We start from the raw sequence: 21935 nt of genomic DNA on the forward strand, positions 1-21935 counted from the left end.
GAAAACTAGTTACATTAGATTCTTCGATTTTACTCCTTTAAAATTATTAGGCTTAGCTTCAAAATTTCGAAATTGTTCACATGTTTCATGGCATTTTAAAACTTTGAATGGATAAACTGAACGCCTAGAAATATCTATATGCATACATGTATTTATCATATATAGTAGTCAAGTAAAGGGCTTCGTGACGTGGCTTTGTTGCTCGACAGGACGAGACGAGGCAACGGCTTGGTAGAATTGGCTTTTTGGATTTTTGTTCTAAAGTTGGAAATGGCTTAAGAGAGAGTTGTTCCACCGACAAGGATACTATCCCAAAAGGGATCTCTCGATGTAAGGGGAGCTCTCAATTGGACATCCCCCTCACCTCTATTTCAAAATCCCTCATTTTCAATAGTAGGGGATATTTGAAAAGAAGAGAAGGTTAATCCGGGTTTTTTCCTATTGATTTTATCAACTCTCAAATCACACAAAAGCCTTCAAGGCTGAGGGTTGAGGGTGTCATTCACATTGACTACCCTTAGCACATAAAATATAGATGTGTGAGCTTCATCCAACGATGTATACCCACACACCTTCACATTGGAGCTCCAAGTCTCATGCAAATAATCAATTAATGTGAACATGGAGTATGAATTAAAGCATAAGAAAGTTTAAATACTTGGCCAAAATTACTTTCAAGTCAAACGTCGAAAATCCCCAACAGAGTCGCCAGAAAACTGTGATCGATTTTTAAAAAAAAAAAAAATTTTGATCAACTAGTTTGAAAATTCTGGGACACTCTTTAAAAAAATTATTTTTTGAAAACGTGAGGGGAATTAATTTTAATGTTGAAAAAATTTAAGTTTTAAAAACGATGCTTTATAGACAACTCCATATCTTACCTTCCCGTCAAATCTAGGAGAGATTGAGAGTTTTTTAATGGGAAGTATGTCATAGGCCTTTTTTTAACTTTTTTCAGTATTAATTAACCTCACGACTAGAGAGTCGCCACCTAATTTCAAAAATTAGGAATTTAAGAGATGTGAGTTCGGCGTTTGGTTACGTGTGGGAAAGGGTTTTTTAGACGTTATGTCCCACAACGCCCCTAAGGTCTCTACTAATTAATTTTGGCCTTTCTTTAAAACATTCTTACGCTTTACATTTTAGGATTTTCCATTTTAAACATTTAATGGGTTTGCATGGGATAAAAAAATAAGCAAAGATAAAAGAAAACGAGAACAAATAAATTCACACATAAAGTTATCCTAAAAATCAAAACTAGGCAAGTTATTAATCAAAAATTAATTGGCCTAAGTCTAGATTAATTTTTAAGAAAATGAATTATTTAAAGGTCTAAAATTTTACTATTTAGGGGTTTTTTATTTAAATAAAAAAAATAATGAAAATAATGAAAATAATAAAAATAATAATAAAAAATAAATAAAAAAAGATCTATGTCTAAAGAAAATTCTAAATCTAAGTTTGGCTAAGTTCAATTTTAGTTAGGGTTTAATTTTAATTTTTTTTTCTAACCTAGGATCAAGCAAGCCACAAACTATTAACTAAGTAAAATACAAAATGTCAAACAAAACAAACCCTAAGACTAAAGAAAATCTTCGGTCTTTATGTGCACAAATGCATCCTGAAGTGCTGGAAACGTCAGGAAAGCATCAGATCTTTTCATGTGGAAAGGCTCCTTGGCCGGATGACACACAAATATGGTTCATTGTGCCGTTTTGACCTAATCCTACTAACTAACACTTGGTGATCCAAATGGATCCCGAATTACAACAAAAAATAAATAAATCCAGCAAGGTTTTAAAATATATAAACACCTATATACATACAAAAACCTAATCCTAACAATTATAAAAAAAAATAAAAAAAATAAAAATAAAAGAAGATTGCTGTTTTGGCTTTAAGTTTTATATTTTTATTTTTGAAATAGCCAATTTAAGGGCCGGTTTTGGTTTTAAAGAAATTTTAGGTCAATGACCTTTATATACATTAAGTTTTTTTTAGATTACATATTTACAACAAGAAAAGTAAAAATCCTAAACACCTATCAAAATAGAAAGGCTAAAAACAATATATGAAATTAAAAAAAAGAAAAGCAAAAAAAGATTCAAATTCAAAAAGAGAAAAAAAAAAGACAAAAGAGCTTACAATGGGCATCCTAGAGAGAGAAGAGAGAGGAAGGTGAAGGTTGAAGGTCGAGAGTTGAAGTTCCCCTCTTTGCTAGGGTGTTAAGAGGGGTATTTATAGGCAAAGCTATGAAACCCTAGGTCCCAAAGGCCCATTTAACAATCTTGATCGTTGGAAAGAAAACTATTTTAAACATTTACAAATGTTTAAAATAATGGAGCAATCTCACATGTCACTAAATCAAGTTTTCAATCCAATGGGATTTAATCTTTATTTAATAATAATTGGATCCTTTCCTTGGCCTTACTTTGGGTTGATTTGCCTTTGATTTGGATCTTCCTATCTCTATTCACAAATCTGATCTGGATCTTGCATGTCAATCTTGGATTGACCCATTTCCCTTTATCTTACAAAAGAAATAAAATTAAAACAAACAATTAAAAAAAAAACAATTGTATTATTATTAATTATTCCTATTTCTAAGGAACAATTATAATTATAATAAAATACTAACTAACTTAATCAAATTGCAAAATCTAATCTAACAAACTAATCTAATTAAAAGAAAACAAAATATACCTAACGAAATTTTATAAAAAACGCTAATATATATTTTGTAAATAATTTTTTTAATTTTTATTTTTTATAAATACCAATGTAATTAATTAAATAAAACCTTGAATATTTTAAGTGTAATAACTTCTCTAAGTGTTGTAACATAGACAAATTACTACCTTAACTTTATTAAGAATCCAAAATCAATTATTTTCAAAAACTCAATTGTTCTAAAAATAATCGTCTTTAATATAAATCGTGCAATGAGTCCGTGAATGAATTCGAGAAAATTTTATAGACTCAGATTTATAAAAAGTATAAACTATAAAATTAGGTGTGAAAAATGAGTGTCTACAATTATGTACATCGTCGTTTAATCAATTTCGTTCATGTAATTGCAATGGTTTAGTTTATACATTTGTTAATTATTTAATGATGTTTGATTGTTTAGTGAAATCTAGTTACTAGAGTCTCTATGATAGACTCAATCCTTAATCTCTAATATCATCGGAATAAGCAAGAATTTGGTCGTCGGAGAAGAAACTATCAAACAGTTCTTCAGACGCATCTCAGGACACTTCCAAGTTGTTGTGAAGGCTCATTTGAAGCTTAAGGATGCAATGAAGACAATGTCACAGGCCAGCATGAAGACACCCGACGAGAAGAACTATTGCGAACGAAAAATGTCAATCAAATCCTAATTTGTAGGGGATTTCTGATTCAATAATTAATATCCTTTTTGTGAACTTAGACATCGATTGTCAATGTGCATCGCCTAGGCAAGTTCTAAAGAAAATGAACCCCGTATTTGGAAGCAGCGTCTAGGTGAACTTAGGCATCTATAAAATTTCCGCTTTCAATCTCGACATAGAATTGATATTTGTTCTCCAAATGGATGATTACTGGAGCTGCCTTTTGAGAGCTAGATGATGACTAGATGAATTCTGAACAAGTGAGTTCAGGAAGAGAAACCCGGTACAATAATAATATTTTTTCATAATTTTTAGTGCCCATTTGGAACACGACCTAACTTTGAAATAATGATATCTAGAGTTTTACAACTTGAAAAATTATAAAATTTCAACAGTGGGTCCACAAAATTATTTTTAACCTCCACGTAACTTTTCAAAATTTTCTAAGCACTTTTGGAGAAACACTAAATTTGGCAATGTCATATCGGGAGTCTTGTAGCTCCGAAAATTCGAAACTCGAGGGTAAAGTGATTCTAAAAATATGTTTGAAATGCTCAAAGACTTTCAAAAAAATTCAACATCTTTGGAAAATTTCTCGATTTCAGTTGTGTCATAAGTGAGGCTTCAATTCTCCTCGACTCTTAAATCCACATCTCTTTATACTCATGAACTCCTTCCTCATAAGGATTCACAATTTTTTTTACACTCGTGGACTCCTTTCCTATAATGATCCAAAGTTCGAACCCGGCAATCAAACACTCAAAAACATGCAAATCAACGAATCCACATTGTTGTTGACGTGTGCTTGAGGAGCATTCAAGGTTTCGTCATATCTTCTTTAGTATAAGAAATACCTAACAAGTGATTAGAATAATCTCTAAATTAAGAATAAGGCCACCTTTCTAAATAGAATTAAGACATGACAACGATAACCAAGAGAATTCTAGTGGCTTGATATCACTCTTTGTCCAAATCTAATTGAAGCTTAGAGTCATCTTTAAGCAATGATAGTTTATACACAAAGATAGGATATACACAAGCAAAAGAATTCTGAGCTCAAAATGCAATATGTAATAACCCTTCACAAACAAATTCCTAACTACATTTGCGTAGACACTATCCTTTGGAATATGCGCATAACCCTATGGCCCTTTCCTAATGTGTAACCAAGCACCGGACCTTTAATTCGTGAATACTCTAATTTTTTTTAGTTTCTTTGTGAAGTAAACTAAAGTGGCGAATCTTAAAAACAATTAGCTTATTATGCTTCCACGCATACAAATTAATCTAAAACATGTATGGGCCAATATCAAAAATCTATGATTTAAAACTTCACTTTGGTTCCTCATCTCAAAAGATATGACAACATCCTATATGAATAGTCTTCTTATCTATTTTTTGTGAGATTCGAGAGAAAGGTAAGCCAAGAGTTTTTATAGCATAACTTCTATAAAAAAAACTTTTCTAAAACAAGTGCATAGGTTGTGTCTACCAATCAAGTCATTCGATGCATCTCCTCCATGGGCGGAGCACTCAAACAAATAGGTAAGGCATGGGACCAACCAATATCAGATCGCACAAATCGTTATTAAAGATGGGGCATTAGAATGGATAAGAAAAATAATCATTATGAACAAATTCTTTCACGTCCAAAAAGAAAATGTGAATAGAAAAACATGGTAAAGAAAACAAAAGCATAAGCGACACAAATAAGCAGCGTACAGCCCGCGATTGCTGCTTTTCAAACATTCATGAATGTCACTTTGAAAGAAAATAAAAAGGGAAACATTTTGTTGAAACAATCCTCAATTAAGGTAATAAGTGTCGTGAACCGTACTCTCACCATATACGCCAATAAAGCCCTAGTATGAGTAAAATGCTCATCATCACCGAGGCGAAAAATCAATTGAGACTTAATCATCAGTCAAAACATATTTTTTGATATACCTATAATCATTTATAATGATCATCCTAAAAATATTATTTGTCAATAGAATACGTGAATACTTTGTTAAGATTCACGTCAAATCAAAACCTATATTTAGATAGTACATACAGTCATTTATACATGATTGTCATAAAAATGTTGTTTTCCAATAACATGAATGAATACTTTGTTAAGATTCAGGTCAAATCAAAACCTATCTTTCGATAGTTCATACGATCATTTATACATGATCGTCCTAAAAATGTTATTTATCAATAGCATGCGTGAATACTTTGTTAAGATTCACGTCAAATCAAAACATATCTTTCGATAGTACCTACGATCATTTATACATGATCGTCATAAAAATGTTATTTGTCAATAGCATACGTGAATACTTTGTTAAGATTCACATCAAATCAAAACATATATTTCGACAGTAACTACAATCATTTATACATGATCGTTCTAAAAAGGTTATTACTCAATAGCATACGTAAATATTTTGTTAAGATTCATGTCATATCAAAACATATCTTTCGATAATACATACGATCATTTATACATGATCGTCCTAAAAGTGTTATTTGTCAATAGCATACGTAAATACTTTGTTAAATTCACGTCAAATCAAAACATATTTCTTGATAGTATCCACAAGTGTTTATATATGATCATCTTAAAATTCTTAACTACGTAAATACTTTGTTAAAATTCACGTCAAATCAAAACATATTTCTTGATAGTATCCACAAGTGTTTATATATGATCATCTCAAAATTCTTAACCACTATCGATCGATATTCTAAAACTACTATTTGTTAAAAGTTCACATTAATACTTTGTTGTAATCTGTGTCAAATTAAAGTCTATCTCTCGAGAGCACCTATGATCATATGTATATGATCATTCTAAAAATACCATTTATTAATGATTCACACGAATATTTTGTTAAAAATCGTGACAAATTGAAATGCATATCTCGATGGAACCCGCAATCCTTTATATATGATCGTTCTAAAAGCATTATTTAATAATAGCCTACAGAAATGATTTATTCATATTCAGATTGATATTCAGATGTCATTTAATATCTACCTAATCCTTTATAAATAATTCCCACGAATATCCCTTAAAAAAATCAAGTGACTCTAGGTGAAAATTAATCATTGTTGGGGTAAGGCACAAGACCTCTGCCCTCTTATTTTATAATATAGGAATATTATAATTAATATTCCTATATTATAGCTATATTATAAAAAATTTGAGATTTTAAACTCATGTTAATATAATTAATAAAAAATATATTAATTTATTTAAAAAATATATTTATTAATTAAATATATAAGTAATATTCCTGTATTATATATATTATAAGAGAATTTAAAATCACCCTTAAAACATATTAATATAATTAATAGAAAATATAAAATATTTTTATAATTTAAAATATATTATAATATTAAAAATGAATAAATTTGAGAATATATAACATATATTCCTATATTATAGGAAAATTTGAGAATATATAATTAATATTTCTATATTATATTAAAATATTGTAATATTTTTATAATTAAATATATAATTAATATTATTATAATTTAATATATAATTAATATTATTATCTTATAAAACTTTAAAATATATATTTATTTAATGTTATTATAATGTTACTTAAAAATAAAATAGTAGGAAAAAATATTATAATTAAATATATAACTAATATTCCTATATTATATAATATATTATATAATGATGAAAAAGTCAGGACATGACAGGCATAGAGGGCACTGCCCTCTTTTTGCTTTTATCTACAATGCAAAAAATGAAAAAAAACCAATGACTTGCCCTTTTCCAGCTGTCCCATGCGGGCACAGGATGCTCTAAGTCTTGAAATATGGGATATTAATATTGCTCTTTAATAAAATTAAATATGTTTTGATTTGATGTGAATCTTCAATATTATATATTAGCAATTCTTAAGAAAAGAAAATCTAAATTATCCCATAAAAACTCTTAACGTTATTTATATAAGCCTACATTTAGATCTCAACCATCATTATTCAAGCAATATTTTGCCATTATCTAAAATAAATCCAAATTGCTTTGACTCAACATTATAACTTATATATCAAATAATATATAATAACATATACCAATTATACATCATACTATCTCCTAATTTATAATTTATTTATACTACTATTAACACATTATTAATAAAAAAAACATCAAATTGAAGTGGAGGGAATGAATGTTAATTTTCGAAGTTCCAAAACTATTAACTTATTATTATTATATACATATGGAAATTAATTAGATAGGGCTCTCTTCTTACTTTGTCACTTAATTTGTATCTATGTTTTCTTTTGCTTAAGCATGCAAATCTTTGAAATTATATATGGACCCATCTATTTACTTGTTTTCAACTACTTTAAGTCCTTTCACATAAAAATAATCAATTGATATTGTCGTTTGAACAACCAACATGATTAATAAAAATAACATCTACAAATAAACCATAAAGATGGAAATAAATTTTTTTCTTAAGTGAGCATGATTCATTCTTAAATTTAATATCTAATCTTTCTTAGATAATATTTTTGACACTTGAATTATCTTAATTAGTTGATTAAAACTTTTAGCAACAAAATATGTATTAAGATTATTATATTTACTAAGATAATAATTATATTTACCTTAATATTTTTAATGTTAAAATTTTGTATTAAATAATTAGATTTGCCAACTAAATATTTTCTCATATGAAATGGGTTGATATAAAAAGACTAGTGACAGTTGAATTTGTTATTTAACAAAAGAAAATCAAACCATTTTTATGAGAAATAGGTGAAATGAAAAGGTGTAGTTGGTTTTTCAATTCATTGGCAATGTCATCGCTTATTCGTCGCATACTCGCATTTACTTTTTTTTACACAACCTAACCTATGTTTATTATGAGAAACTGATCAACAATTAGATCACATTAAATTTGTAATAATTTATATATTAAAATTAATCATAATTATAAACATTGAAGGAGACCGATGAAAGTGAGATCCGAACTAATTAGAACACTGGGTTTTGTTTTGAATTTGTTTGGTCGTATTTTGAATAATTCATTTTGTATTGGTTTTGTAGTTGTAATTAAACTACTCGTTTTATATGATATTGCATATATTATTTTTTAAAATTAATATAAATGATGAAAACAACAAGATCATTTGACTTGAAAAAAAAAATGATATAATACTTTCTACCACCTTATATCTATAAACTATAATCATTCCTCATTTAATGCAGTAGAGGCTAATTTATTTCATAATTCATTTACTTTGAAGGTCTTTTGCCTTCTTGTTTATATTTCATTTCAATGACATTTTTGTCTTAATATTTTAATTTTAGTCTATAACTTTTTTCGTAATATTAATTTATACTTAACATTTATTTTTTTTAAATAAAAAAATTATGTATCAATTTTATATTTAGAGACAAACTTAATTCAACTAACAACACAAAATAATATATTAAAGAAAAATTAGTATAATTGGGAATTTTTTTTTTTGTAAAGATTTAAAATAAAGAGAGAAATATATGGCATGAGAGTCCTTTTTTAAAAAAAAATATTTAAATTGAAAGAGAGAAATATATGACAAAAGATAGTCATTGTTTGATTATGATTGTATTTTAAAAATTAAACACCAAACAAATTTTCATTATATGTGATTAACTGAGAATTTTAAACTATTTTTTTATTTATTATTAAAATATTATTTAAAATAAAATAAAATAATAACTTAAATTTAATTATAAAATAGTAAATTATAAAAAATCAACATGATAAACAAACATTTTAACATATTTAAATAGGTTTAGAAAAATATATAATTTTACAGAAATATTTTGATAGCTCCTAGTCTTGTTTGAATTTGAAATATTTTAAAATTTTTGTTTGATATATATTATGAAAAATTGAGTTATTGTCTAGAAAATATTTAAAAGTTAATATATAATATAAATATATATTTTGTAAGTATAAGATATTTAGTGATTTAATTAATAAATTTAATATATTATTTAGAACTCCGAGTTTTTTTATTCAACTCCAGCCAATCTATTATATATATATAAATATATATAAATATATATAATTATTAAATCATTTAATTAATGAACAAAAGTATCATTATTTTATTTTAAATATAAAAAATATTATAATAATTTACCTAATTAAAATTTATATAATTTAGGTAAACAAAAAATCGGTAAAAAATAAGCTTGTTTAATTTTGTTTATTTGGGTAAAATCATATTCTTAAAAAAAAATAAGTTATTTTAATTTTTAATTAATTTAATTATTAAAATACTATTATTTAAAATTTAATAAAAATATTTCAATATCTGTATTAATAAAATAAATAATTTAATAATTATAATAATAGTGATATAATAAATATATATTTTAAATAAGAAGTTTAATATTAAACTAAATATTAGTTATTTAAATAATTTTATAAGAGAATCGCCTAAAAGAGAAGGGGCGGCCCCCCGTTCATTGATAAAGAGTGTTATGTGCAATTGTGATAGGGGCCAACCAGTACAAAATTAACACGTGTCGACAAGATAAATGAATGAGATGATTATCACCACTAATGCGTTATCGATCTCCTATTGGCTCATCCTCGTACGTACGATTGACGTTGACGTCTTTCTAACCTCGTACGGTCCTTAACTGCTACCTAATAATGGAACTTGTTAAAAATATTTAATGTAATTATTCTTTAATTATAATAAATCGTTAAATAATTTTTAACTATTTATCTATTTTTGTGTTGGATTTTTAAAATATAATTTCTAACTATAATATATATTTAAAATTTAATAAAAAATAATTTTAATTTATTTCAGAATAATATATAATATTATATTTTATTATTACTCAAACAGAATTATAGGTTAGAAGTTAATATATCTAGTTAAAAAAAAATAGGTATTGTCCAAAACTATCATATTATTTTTTTCTCTTCCAACGCATAAATGATTATTTTTTAAATAACTTTATTTGGTTAACTCAATCCGAACAAGACATTAATGTTTAAGAGATTAAATTTCACAGATTCAATTCTCAATTAAAACGAAAACATTAAATTGAAAGTTAGGAAAAAAATTCATGTTAGTTTCATAAAAAAAAAAACCTTATAAATGATAAAATATAATAAAAAAATATATGTGTAGCTTAATATTATGAATTTCAATTATTATATGCCAACAAATATAAGTAATATTGTGATGTGTGCTTGATAAACAAACAAAAAAATTGTAGTTGAGGGAATTTGAAAAAGTGATTATTTAAAAAATGAGTGGTAGTGAAGGGAATTATGGAGTGAGAATGTGAGAGGAAATGACGTGACTAAAAAAATGATAAAGGATAAGGAGAGATAAGAGATAAAAAAATTTGTTATTTTTTCTCAAATCTTCTTCTCCAATTATTTTTTTTATTTAAATTATTGGATTGATTTGGTGTTACTAAAAAATAGATTATTAGATGAAATTTTAAAAGATGTTAATATTTAATAAAAATATAGTTTATAATATATATATTTTAATTTATATATTAATAAAAAAATTATATAGATGTTAAATTATTTAAATAATTTTCACTAAACAATCTCTTAAAATATAGTTAGTTGTTGATTTGCATCACCAAAAATAAATGAGGTAACAAAATTAATGTTTCTTTTTAACCTATGAAAAAACATAGGAAATATATATATGCTTGATTACTTAAATAATTTATTAAATAGTTATTTGAATAAACATATTTAAAATGTATTAATCAATGAGAAAAAATAATGAAATATAAATATTTTAATTAATAAGTAATGTGATTAACGATAAAATAGTTGAGACAATAATTAGTTATTTGAAAATGTTCAACTAACTCCTCCAAATAATGAGTGACTATTCAATTAACTGAATAAATGATTCTATTCAATTTACAAAATATTGAGAATTACTAATGTTAGAGTTAAAATTATAATTATAATTTGATCTATATTCTGATGTTGTGTTTTTTTTAACTTTTATTATGTATAATTTATAAGATTTTTTTTCTAATTTTTGCAATTTGACTAAACACTTCTTTCTGTGATATTATTCTTCACAAATTAAAAATAAGAAATTAGTGATATTTTTAATATTATGAATAAGCTTAATACACTCAATTTCTGTGGTCTTTACATTTATATATTCAAACTTTAAGTTTGGTAATGACTTTCAGTTATGACTTTCTTTTGTGATTATGATTTTTAATAATCATTATTCTAAAACATTAATCTTTTAGCTAGTTTGATGTTTTTCTTTCGAGTTTATTTTTAAATAAAAACTGTCTTTCACATATTATTTTTTCAATAATCCAATAAAGTATTTATCAATTAAAATATTAAAATACTTTTATTTTATTTTATAAAATTTAAATAAAAAATAACTTACTTATTCATTAAATAATAATAAAAAAAATCAAAAACCCATATTTTTAAATAAAACATCAAACAAGCTCTTAGGACTTGTTTGATATTGGATTTTATAGGATTGGTAAGGGTTTGAAATTTTCTTAAAATAAATTACTAAAATATTTTTTTATTTAGAATTTAAATTTAAAAAAAAAAACAAGTAAGAATACTTTTATATTTTTGTTAATGAATTAAGTGATTTAATTGATAGTTAAGAAATAGAAATAAATTTTTTTTAAAAAATACTTAAAATAACCAAAGATCAAACCAGCTCTTAGGAATTGTTGAGGTGTTTTAAAAATAATCTATGAATTATTTTTAAAAAATATTTTTGATGATTTTGAGAAAACGATATTTTTTTTTTTGTTAAAATAGTTAAAAGGTATTAATATATAATGATAAATTATTATTCTTTTAAATAAAAACGTATTTTAATTAATAAATTAAGTGATGTTAGCACATTTAAATTATTTTAATTATGTAAAAATATTGTCATTTAAATGAAAATTTTAGTTAAAAAAATAAATAAAAGTTTATGAAATGAATTAAATGAACAAAATCTATAAATAAATTTATAAATGTACTTCCATATCTGCTATTATAGACGGTGATGATCTCTTTCCCTCTCTTGTTTGTGTTTGGTCATTTCCTTTTACCATGAAGCATGTATAAGCTAGCTCTTTTAGATAGGTTTATGTGCGTTTTACCAAAACAAGCAAAAGATGAAAGTTCCCTAGAATGTATACTTAATTATCTATACTAAAATATATAATATTAATATGTTTTGTGTGTGTTTTTGTTTGAAGTGGTTAAGGAAGGAGAAAAAAGGAAAGGGGGTTTAGCTAACACTGACTTAGTACATATATGAATAAGGAAATCGATTGAGGAATTTAACCCTTTTTTCTTTTTCTCTCCCTTTCCCTTTCTTCATTCTTCTTTCTTACTTCTTTTTTTTCTGGGTTTTCTTAAAATGGTGAGAGGAAAGACTCAGATGAGAAGAATAGAGAATGCAACTAGCAGACAAGTAACATTTTCAAAGAGGAGAAATGGGTTATTGAAGAAGGCGTTTGAGCTTTCTGTTCTTTGTGATGCTAAAGTTGCTCTTATTGTCTTCTCTCCCAAAGGAAAGCTTTATGAATTCGCTAGTTCCAGGTAATTAATTAACTCTGATGATCTGATCTTTGAATAATTCACAACTCACAAAGATATATAGATATAGATCTTCCTCGTTCATACTGGTTTTTTCAAGAATTGAATCTGATGGATTGATTATTAAGCAAAGAGAGCTAGATAGAGGTTGTTTAGTGTGTAGCTAGCTAGCTAGGGTTTGGGGAAGATCAGATCTGGGTCAAGAACAACTGTTTAAATATTGTTTTAAATATTGCATTAATTTGAAAAACTGTTTATGTCATTAATTCTTGCTAGTTAATTACTTAAACTTGTCTAGCTAGACAGCTAGACCTCAAAAGACTCAAAACTTTGTTCAGTTTCATAAGATGGGTTTCAGATTTATCTCCAAATGAATCTAGGGTTATTTGTAAAAACACTTGTTTGATGTAGTTTTACAATTTCGATAAAAACAAATGTGCCCCATATCTGAATATGTTGGCTTGAACAAATTTGATGATGAAAGTGTTTAAATTTCTAATTCACAATATCCAAATCATGTCTAAATCAAGACAAAGATTTGAAATCATTCATTATATTGATTGGATTATTTAAAGGGATGTGAATCAAAATAAGAAAACTGTGATTTGAGATTATTATTATTATTATTATTATTTTACTTTCAAACCGTGAAAAGAAGGTGGAAAAGTTTAGGTTCCAAAGATAATGGTAAAGGTGTGAGTGATTAAACTTGAGAGACCATAAAACAAGTTGAGAATAGTAGTGAGTATGAATAAAGTGGAACACTGACAAGAGTCTGTTGTGTTATTTATTTAGCCACTGAAATTGTACCTTAAATCTTTTTGTTTTACTCAAAGTGTCTCATGTTTTTACTTTTATTTAATCATTTTTTCACTATTAAAATGTCTTAACTTGGATGAGGAATCTTTATGGCTTATTTGATTTAGGTTATTTGGGTTCTTTTTATTGTTTGATCCCTCTTCTAGCCTAGTCAAAGATGTGTATATTATGCCTCCTCAGGATGAGTGTGTCTACAGAAACCAGTTCGTTTTTAAAAAAAATAAAAGTTATTTGAGTTTTGATTGAATTATTATAATATTTTTTGTATTTAAAATATAAATTTTATTAAAATAAAGTAAGAGTATTTTAGTTAATTAATTTATTGATTTTATAGTTGAAAAGAAATATGAGAGATATATGAGTTTTGAGTAAATATTCCAAATAAAAATCAAACAAGCTTTGATGTTGGCTAGATTTTTACTATATTTTACTAAAAAAATTATATAAAACTTAGTAAGATATTTGAATTTTTTTAATTGGTGAATTACTATACTATTATTTTGTATTTAAATTTATAAAAATAAAGTAAAAATATCTAATATTTTGACTTTTGAGTGATTGATGATGGAATGATTGTGTTTTTAATAGAAAAACCCAATTCAAACCTAAAAGTGTACTCAAACAATTATCTTTTTTAAAGTTTGTCAAAAAAAACTAAAATTTACTTAAATATAAATTTCATCGACAAATAGGGTGGTGTCATTTTGTTTTTAGACCACTATAGTTGAAATCACTATGAAGTCTAAGTTTATTATATAGAGCTTCAATTTAACCATATTAGTTTCTTTTTATAGTTTTTTCAATTCTATTTATAGTTTCCTCACCATTATATCCGTTATAAATCAATACAAAACTAATTTTCATTGAAATAATCTTTTTGTTCCATGCATACTCTTTTATTCAGTATGGTGTCTGCTAGCTGATGTTCATCCCAAATACATCCCACCACTTCATCATGAACCTTGATCTTACCCGTAAATTGAATCAGGAATTAAAGAGACCCCAACCTTAAAATGTGTGAAGGGCTGAATTTTCGGCTGGAAAGCATTCTCATGTATATCAATGAATCAGCATTTTTAGTTTGCCCAAAATCTAGTTCTATAAGGACCCATCTAGTCATGATTCCTAAGTATGTGGATGCCCAAATTTATGTTGATCAATATCCCTAACTAGTCTTTGGTGTGGCCTATACTATGTGCATGGAAGCATCATTTAGTCTCTAACCCTATATAAATACTGAAGTAACCCAATAAACATAATATTGGCATCAAACAATACACCAACTTGTTGAAGTTGTAGATAACATCTATACCCAATCTTTGTGTTTAGAAAGAATACATTTCTTCAATTTTTACAGACAAAACATGTATTATAAGAAGAATTAATTTGGATTATGTGTGTGTGTTTAGTTGAAAATTATGAAATTAAAATTTTGTTCTATGAAAAAGTGGTATTTTTGAAATTATTTGAGTTAAATTATTAAAATATCTATTGTGTTAAAATTTAAATTGTATAGAGTAAAGTAGTGATATTTTAGCATATTAGTATATAAGTAAAGTAACGATATTTTTGTCTATTAGTTGATAAATTAAATGATTTGATATATAGTTAAAATTATATGTAATGTGATTGTAATTTTTTTGAAAAAAATACATATCACCGAATAGCTTGTCCCATATTGGTTTTGTTGAGATTTTACTAAAAATTCAATATCTCATTTACCTTCTTTTCATTAATTAAATCATCCTTTTAAATATATAAAATATTTAAATACTCTATCATTTTAATATTTTATAATTTTATTATTAGTTTATTATACTATTATTTCAGGTAATTAAGTAATTAATTAACCCTTTTAAAAATTAGTTTTTTTTAATTATTTTACTAAACAGAGTTTTTTTTATAAAAAAAATATAATTTTATCACCCAAATAACCATCAAACGAGCTCAACTAAAGATTGTTGGGAGCCTTCTATAATCGTCTTTCAAACACAAAACTCCCATTTCTTGTTGACTTAAAAGAGAATTAGGGTGAATTGTTTGTTTTTATATATATATATATATATATATATATATATATATATATATATATATATATATATATATATATATATAGCGATTCTCTATAAAATACACATATCTAATGGCCTGCCCTTTGGAGGTAGCAACATCTCAATCTTTGAATCTAAATGTTTTGTTTGATCTTGGGTATTTTAATTAGGTTTTTTTTAGTGTTTTTAAGAATAAAATTTCTATCACCATTAATTAACACAAGTATCAAAATTACTATATCTTTATTCTTTATAATACTTTAATAATTATGAACTTCTCAAATAATAAAATTCAAATTATTTCAAAATAACCCTGGAATAAAAAAAAACCATTTTTTTGTAATCAAAGTAGGCCTGAATCAGAAATTGAGGGACTAGGGGTAGATTTATGCATGCATGGTTTATGATGTGAAAAATCCTGCAAAGATATTGATAAGTCAATAGACATGAAGCTGTACCTTCTTCTGTAGTAAGGGGCATAGATTAGATTGTGTTTACTATATTTTGGTTGGGTTATTTACATAACTCCATCTTATTATTTTACTCCTTCCATTTATTATGGCCTTGTTCGGTTGGGGTTATTTAAATAACCCAACCCTACTCAAACTTCTTTTCATTCTCTCTCTCATCAATCACATCACTTAATTAATTACTCAAAATACTAAAATACCCTTTATTTTAAATTAATATTTATTATTTTATTATTATATATCAATACGCTTTAAGTAATTTTACCAAAAATATTCTCATGTCCTCAAAATCATCACCAATCATTACTCATTTTTCCCTTCTAGATTATTACAATAACCCCAATCCGAACAAGGCCTATGGCATATTCGCATTAAGTTATTTGAATAACTTAGAGAGAGAAAAAAATAATGATGGTCGAAAAAAAAATAATGATGGTAGATGATTTTAAGAAGGTTATGATTATTTGTTAAGAAAGTTTAAAGAGTATTGATATATATAAATAAAATAAAAAATAATAATTTAAAACAGATGATATTTTAATATTTTTACGTTAATGAAATAAGTGATGTGATTGATGATAAGTAATTAATTGAAAATTTAATTTTATAAAGATTAAATAAAAAAACCTAAGCTGAACAAGGCCTATATCACTAAATTAATTAATAAAATATTTTAAAGTTTTTCTATCAAAAAAAAATTCTATTTGTTCAAAATTATCATTAATTATTATTTTTTGAAATAACTAATGGACTTGTTTGGTTTGAAGTATTTAAATAATTTAAACTAATTAAAACATAATTTATATCACATATTTCATTAACTAAAACACTAAGACGTTATTAAGTTTGAGTTATTTAAATAATTCAACCTAATCAAATACAATTTCACTCCCCTTTCTTTTATTACATTATTTAATTTATTAATCAAAATATTAACATACTTTTTTTTTTTAAAAATTAAAATTTATTTTATCATTATATATTAATATTTTAAGTCATTTTACCAAAACAATCTACCCCTCCTCAAAATCATCATTAATCATTATTTTTTAAATAATTCAAGTTATTTAAATAACCTGAATCCGAACAAGGTTTGAGTTATTTAAATAACTCAACCTATTTAAACATCGTTTTTTTCTCGATCTCTTTTATTAAATCACTTAATTCATTAACTAAATTATTTTTTATTTTTTAAAAAATCATTTTATATTAATAATTTTTAAGTCTTTTTATTAAAAAAAGTATGGTTTGATTTGATCGTACTTGTTTCGGCTCTTTTTGTGGTCCTCGACTCATGTTGGAGACTTGGTCATAGTGATTGTACATTGTAGGGATAGTTTATTTTTCTTCTTTTTGGAAAAAATAAATCATCTGCATTTCAGAACTTCTTCTGTCCAATTCTAAATATTCTATTTTGAGGTTAAACAGGGATGTGAATACTATATTTTGACTGATTAACTAAATTATATACTCTCATTTAGTATGCAGGATATCATTGAGAGGTATAAACAGCACACAAAGGATATTCGAACCGAAAACATAATTGACGAAGAGAAGAGTCAGGTTATTATTCTATTTGGGACATCACATATTTCATTTCCGCCCATTTCCATTTAACCTAACATGATCGCGATTGTTATTGTTGTTATTCAGAATCTCAAACGAGAAGCCGAAAGCTTGGGGAAGAAAATAGAGTTTCTAGAAGATTCCAAGAGGTGGATAAACATTAGTATTAGTATGAAAATTTAGGATCGATGTAATGAGAAATATTTGTTTTTGTCTAAACTACTAGAAAATAATTGGTATATATGAAATGGATTGATTAGGAAAATGTTGGGAGAATGTGTTGCATCTTCTACATTCGAAGAACTTCAACAACTTGAACAACAATTGGATCGAAGTGTAACCTGCATAAGGGCAAGAAAGGTAATTACAAACAATCTCGGTTCGTAATTAAACCTAACATGTTTAATTATATTATTTGGTACAAATTTCAGATGCAGGTTTTTCAAGAACAGATTGAGAAACTAAAAGCTAAGGTATGAAAAGAATAAAAAATAAAAACATTCTAACAATGAATGGAGTTGAATTATTTTATTTTTAGCTGACCATAATTTGAAACAGGAAGTAATGCTGGTAGCAGAAAATGAAATGCTTTCTGAGAAGGTATATATAATTCATGTTGTTTTATTTAGACTACCAATATTTTTTAATCGACTAATGTGTTTTAGAAGAGAATTGAACTAATCAAATTCTTAATATTTACAGTATAATGTACGGGTTAACGAAGAATCTATGGAGAAAAGAGTGACGATTGAAAGCAGCGAAGAAGATGAAGAAGAAGAAATTGAAGTGGATACAGGTTTATTCATTGGACAAGCTGCACCTGAAAGCAGCAACAGAAGGAGGAAGAATAAGCCAATTATTATGATGCCAAATTAACTAAATTGGAAGCCAGGGTTTGGTTGATCTATTAATTAATTAATTAATGTTTAAGATTCATGTAATTTCATTTCATCGTGTAATTGTTAAGATGTTTTAAATTAATAATAAGTTATAATATTAATAAAAATTGTTAAAATATATATAAATAAGTAAATAGGGTAACTGTATTTGAATTAAATTAATTTCAAAAGTTGAACCAAACTCTCATGATATCCTATAGAACAAATCATTTTCAAATAAAGGACTTTACTATTTGGATAAGAGTGTCAAAAATATCAATTGAAGACTTTTATATATATATATATATATATATATATATATATATATATATATATATATATATATATATATATATATATATAAATATATATATATATATATAATGTAAACAAAATTAATTAAATTATTTAATCGATTTTAACGGTTTAGTTGTACATTTTATTGGACAAACTTATCGAACCGAAGTATATAATTCAATTACTATTCGATATTCTTCTTCTCATACAATCAACAGTGAACTAGCCAAAATGAGAAACCAAACCATTCCTAAACAAAGGGAGTCATAAATCATAGATAAGCAGTACCATGTTTAACTGAATCAAATTCAAGAACAAACCCTATAAAGTCTTCTTTAAAAAAAAAAAAACAAGACAGGGACCATAGATAAATTAAGTCCTAATTAGCTAGCTGTTTAAACTTTAATATTTATTATTTTAATTATTATTGTAAAGATCTAGTTCAATTAAAGAACCCAACCCTGAACAATATCAGCAGTCTCAGCAGCCATGCTCCTCGACCCTTCACCGGCAACATAATGACTGTACCTTTTTTTTTCAAAAAAACAAAAAAAAAAAACAGAATTATTGGTTTGTTTAAGTATATATAAATATAACCCTAGAAAATGATAAACATAAGAGAAATTAGAACCCTATTTGAAGAACAGGCTCCATTTGATCACAATCCATGGGATTGGCTTGAGAAACAGAGAAGCTACTTGGTCCAGGTCCAGCAGATGCATCAAGGTTCCATGATCTTAGATTTTCATGTCCATCTGGCCCGAGCTGAAACTTAAATCATGATCATCGATCATCATCATCACAAAAACCTATATATAGATAATGTAAGATCAATGATCCATATATATATATATATATATATATGCAATACCGGTGACATTTCAAGCGAAACCTTCATCTTCAATTGCTTGTTCATGTCTCCGAGCAGACGTTCCTGTCAATCCCACAATTGAAACCCTTAACCCATTGCCAATCTTTGTCATTTTCTTGTTTTTAGATATTAAAAGACATTAGGATCGATATTAATGTTTGTGTGCAAATAGTCTTATATTATGATCCTATAAACATACCTTCCTCCTAAGTTCTTCCATTTGTTCCATCATTAGCTGTGTCTACACATAATTAATTAAAGAAAACTTAGCTAATTAAATCAAAAAAAAAGTAAACCGAAATGAAAGTAAGAACATGTAGACACCTTGCGATGTCGAGCTTGTGACAACGCTGCTTCGAGTTGTTTCTCGAGATTCAACAACTCTTTCACACTTAACGGTCCAAGATCCTCCCCTAGCAAATTCCTTCAAGAAACGAAATTGTTTAAAAAAAATGAGGTTTTATTGATCATATATATAAAGTTGATGTGAGAAGAAGTGGAGAAATAAACCTTTGATTGCGTTGAAGTGATTCATACTTAGCCTTCAATTTCGATACCTCTTGGTACCAACTCTATTCATATATATTATAGAATAGTACTTCAATACTTTTATTCACTTTTAGCTCGAAAACATGTCAAGATATATACGATTGTGATTACAAAAACTAAACCTGTGTCTCCCGCTCGACAAAGCTTTCGTGTGGGTTATAGTTAGAGCGTTGGTACCTTTCTAGGGTCTTGGGAATTCTGCATAAGCAAATGTTAAATGTCAGTATGAAAATTTTCCTATATCAATTCAGTTATATATAGTAGTTTGGACAAATAAATTATTGTGAAATGGTACTCAATCTCTAAATAAGTTTAGCGATCAAAATATATAAAACACACAGAATATAATGATAGTGATGCGAAACAACAATTAACCATTAATTAGCTTAACCCAAAATAAAAATAAAAAAAAAATAGTTTGAATCAAACTAAATAACCCATTTTCCTTTTGTAAAGATAAACAATTTTCATTCACTTGTAGTTTTAGTATAAACATGACAAAAATTAATTCAAGAAAAATTATGACAAGAGAATCATAAGTCAATCATGTTCATTCATGCTTTAGATCAAATCAATTTTTTTTAATGTTAGAAACTAGCATAACCCTTACCGCCCTAACCTCGATCTTTGATCTCTTAGCAAACTCTGTTGTCACGCCACACTTAAATCAAATCATTATAATTCTCATAGTTTAAAGCTTATATATCTCTTTTTTTTAATTTCATTTTCTTTCAAGCTTCTTTTCCTTACAACTTTTGTTTTTGTTTGCTAAGAAGAATCGTTGAATAGAGAGATTTGTTTGTTCATTTTGGTGATATATTGTGATGAAACAAAGGAGACAAAGAGTTGCAGTTGCAGGCTCTCTCACACACTCAAATATCCCTCGGATTTCGAGGAGTTTCATGCAATATAACACTACATGTCTGTCTGTTTGTCTGGTTTGTCTGTTTTGTCTGTTTGAGAGAGAAAAACCCTAGATCCTGTTTCTTGAGTTGTTGATAAAAAGAGTAGAACATGCATTATTAATTATTAAGTAGTAGTGATGAATCTAACCCGGCGCTGCCGAATTCATAGAGCTTGCCACGGTTGGAGAAGATGATAAGGGCAACTTCAGCTTCGCAGAGAACAGAAAGTTCATATGCTTTCTTCAACAAACCATTTCTTCTTTTCGAGAAGGTTACCTGTCGATTGATCTTGTTCTCTATCCTTTTCAGCTCCACTCGTCCTCTTCCCATTCTCTCTTTGTTTCTTCTCTCTTCTATTCTAAAACACCTTATAATATGATATCTAAAAACTTGTTTGTTTTGTTTTTATTTTAAATTTTAGAAGTTAGTACCATCCACGTTTGTTTCTAATGATCATAATTTTTTCTTCAACTTAATATGGTTCTTAATGAAAATGATAGAGGATTATATTGAAAATTTTAATAACCGGGATTTATTATTTAGGAAGGTTAACACACCCACCATTTTA

General features: G+C 26.3%; 2 protein-coding genes across 2 annotated transcripts; one reads left to right on the top strand and one right to left on the bottom strand.

The window, feature by feature from the left end:
• Positions 1-12714: 12714 nt before the first annotated feature.
• On the top strand, positions 12715-18801 carry LOC124918924 (MADS-box protein SOC1-like). Its single transcript, XM_047458996.1, has 7 exons — positions 12715-12964; positions 17783-17864; positions 17955-18016; positions 18128-18227; positions 18299-18340; positions 18426-18467; positions 18570-18801. The coding sequence occupies exons 1-7, from the start codon at positions 12783-12785 to the stop codon at positions 18741-18743; spliced, it is 684 nt and encodes a 227-aa protein (XP_047314952.1). The 5' UTR covers positions 12715-12782; the 3' UTR covers positions 18744-18801.
• Positions 18802-19841: 1040 nt separating this feature from the next.
• LOC124932752 (agamous-like MADS-box protein MADS3) lies at positions 19842-21718 on the bottom strand. Its single transcript, XM_047473434.1, has 7 exons — positions 21516-21718; positions 20585-20660; positions 20424-20485; positions 20238-20337; positions 20113-20154; positions 19909-19976; positions 19842-19851 (listed from the first exon to the last, which is right to left on the bottom strand). Exons 1-7 carry the CDS (start codon positions 21695-21697, stop codon positions 19842-19844), a joined length of 540 nt encoding a protein of 179 aa, XP_047329390.1. The 5' UTR covers positions 21698-21718.
• Positions 21719-21935: the final 217 nt, after the last annotated feature.

The sequence above is a fragment of the Impatiens glandulifera genome, chromosome 1, assembly GCF_907164915.1.
Source record: "Impatiens glandulifera chromosome 1, dImpGla2.1, whole genome shotgun sequence".
NCBI classification, from domain to species: domain Eukaryota; kingdom Viridiplantae; phylum Streptophyta; class Magnoliopsida; order Ericales; family Balsaminaceae; genus Impatiens; species Impatiens glandulifera.

Coding starts and splice junctions, on each gene's coding strand:
- LOC124918924 (XM_047458996.1), top strand. CDS start 12,783: ATGGTGAGAGGAAAGACTCAGATGAGAAGAATAGAGAATGCAACTAGC. Junction 18,228..18,298: donor CCTGCATAAGGGCAAGAAAG/GTAATTACAAAC, acceptor TACAAATTTCAG/ATGCAGGTTTTTCAAGAACA. Junction 18,341..18,425: donor TTGAGAAACTAAAAGCTAAG/GTATGAAAAGAA, acceptor AATTTGAAACAG/GAAGTAATGCTGGTAGCAGA.
- LOC124932752 (XM_047473434.1), bottom strand. CDS start 21,697: ATGGGAAGAGGACGAGTGGAGCTGAAAAGGATAGAGAACAAGATCAAT. Junction 20,661..21,515: donor TATGAATTCGGCAGCGCCGG/GTTAGATTCATC, acceptor TTGCTTATGCAG/AATTCCCAAGACCCTAGAAA. Junction 20,338..20,423: donor TCACTTCAACGCAATCAAAG/GTTTATTTCTCC, acceptor CGTTTCTTGAAG/GAATTTGCTAGGGGAGGATC.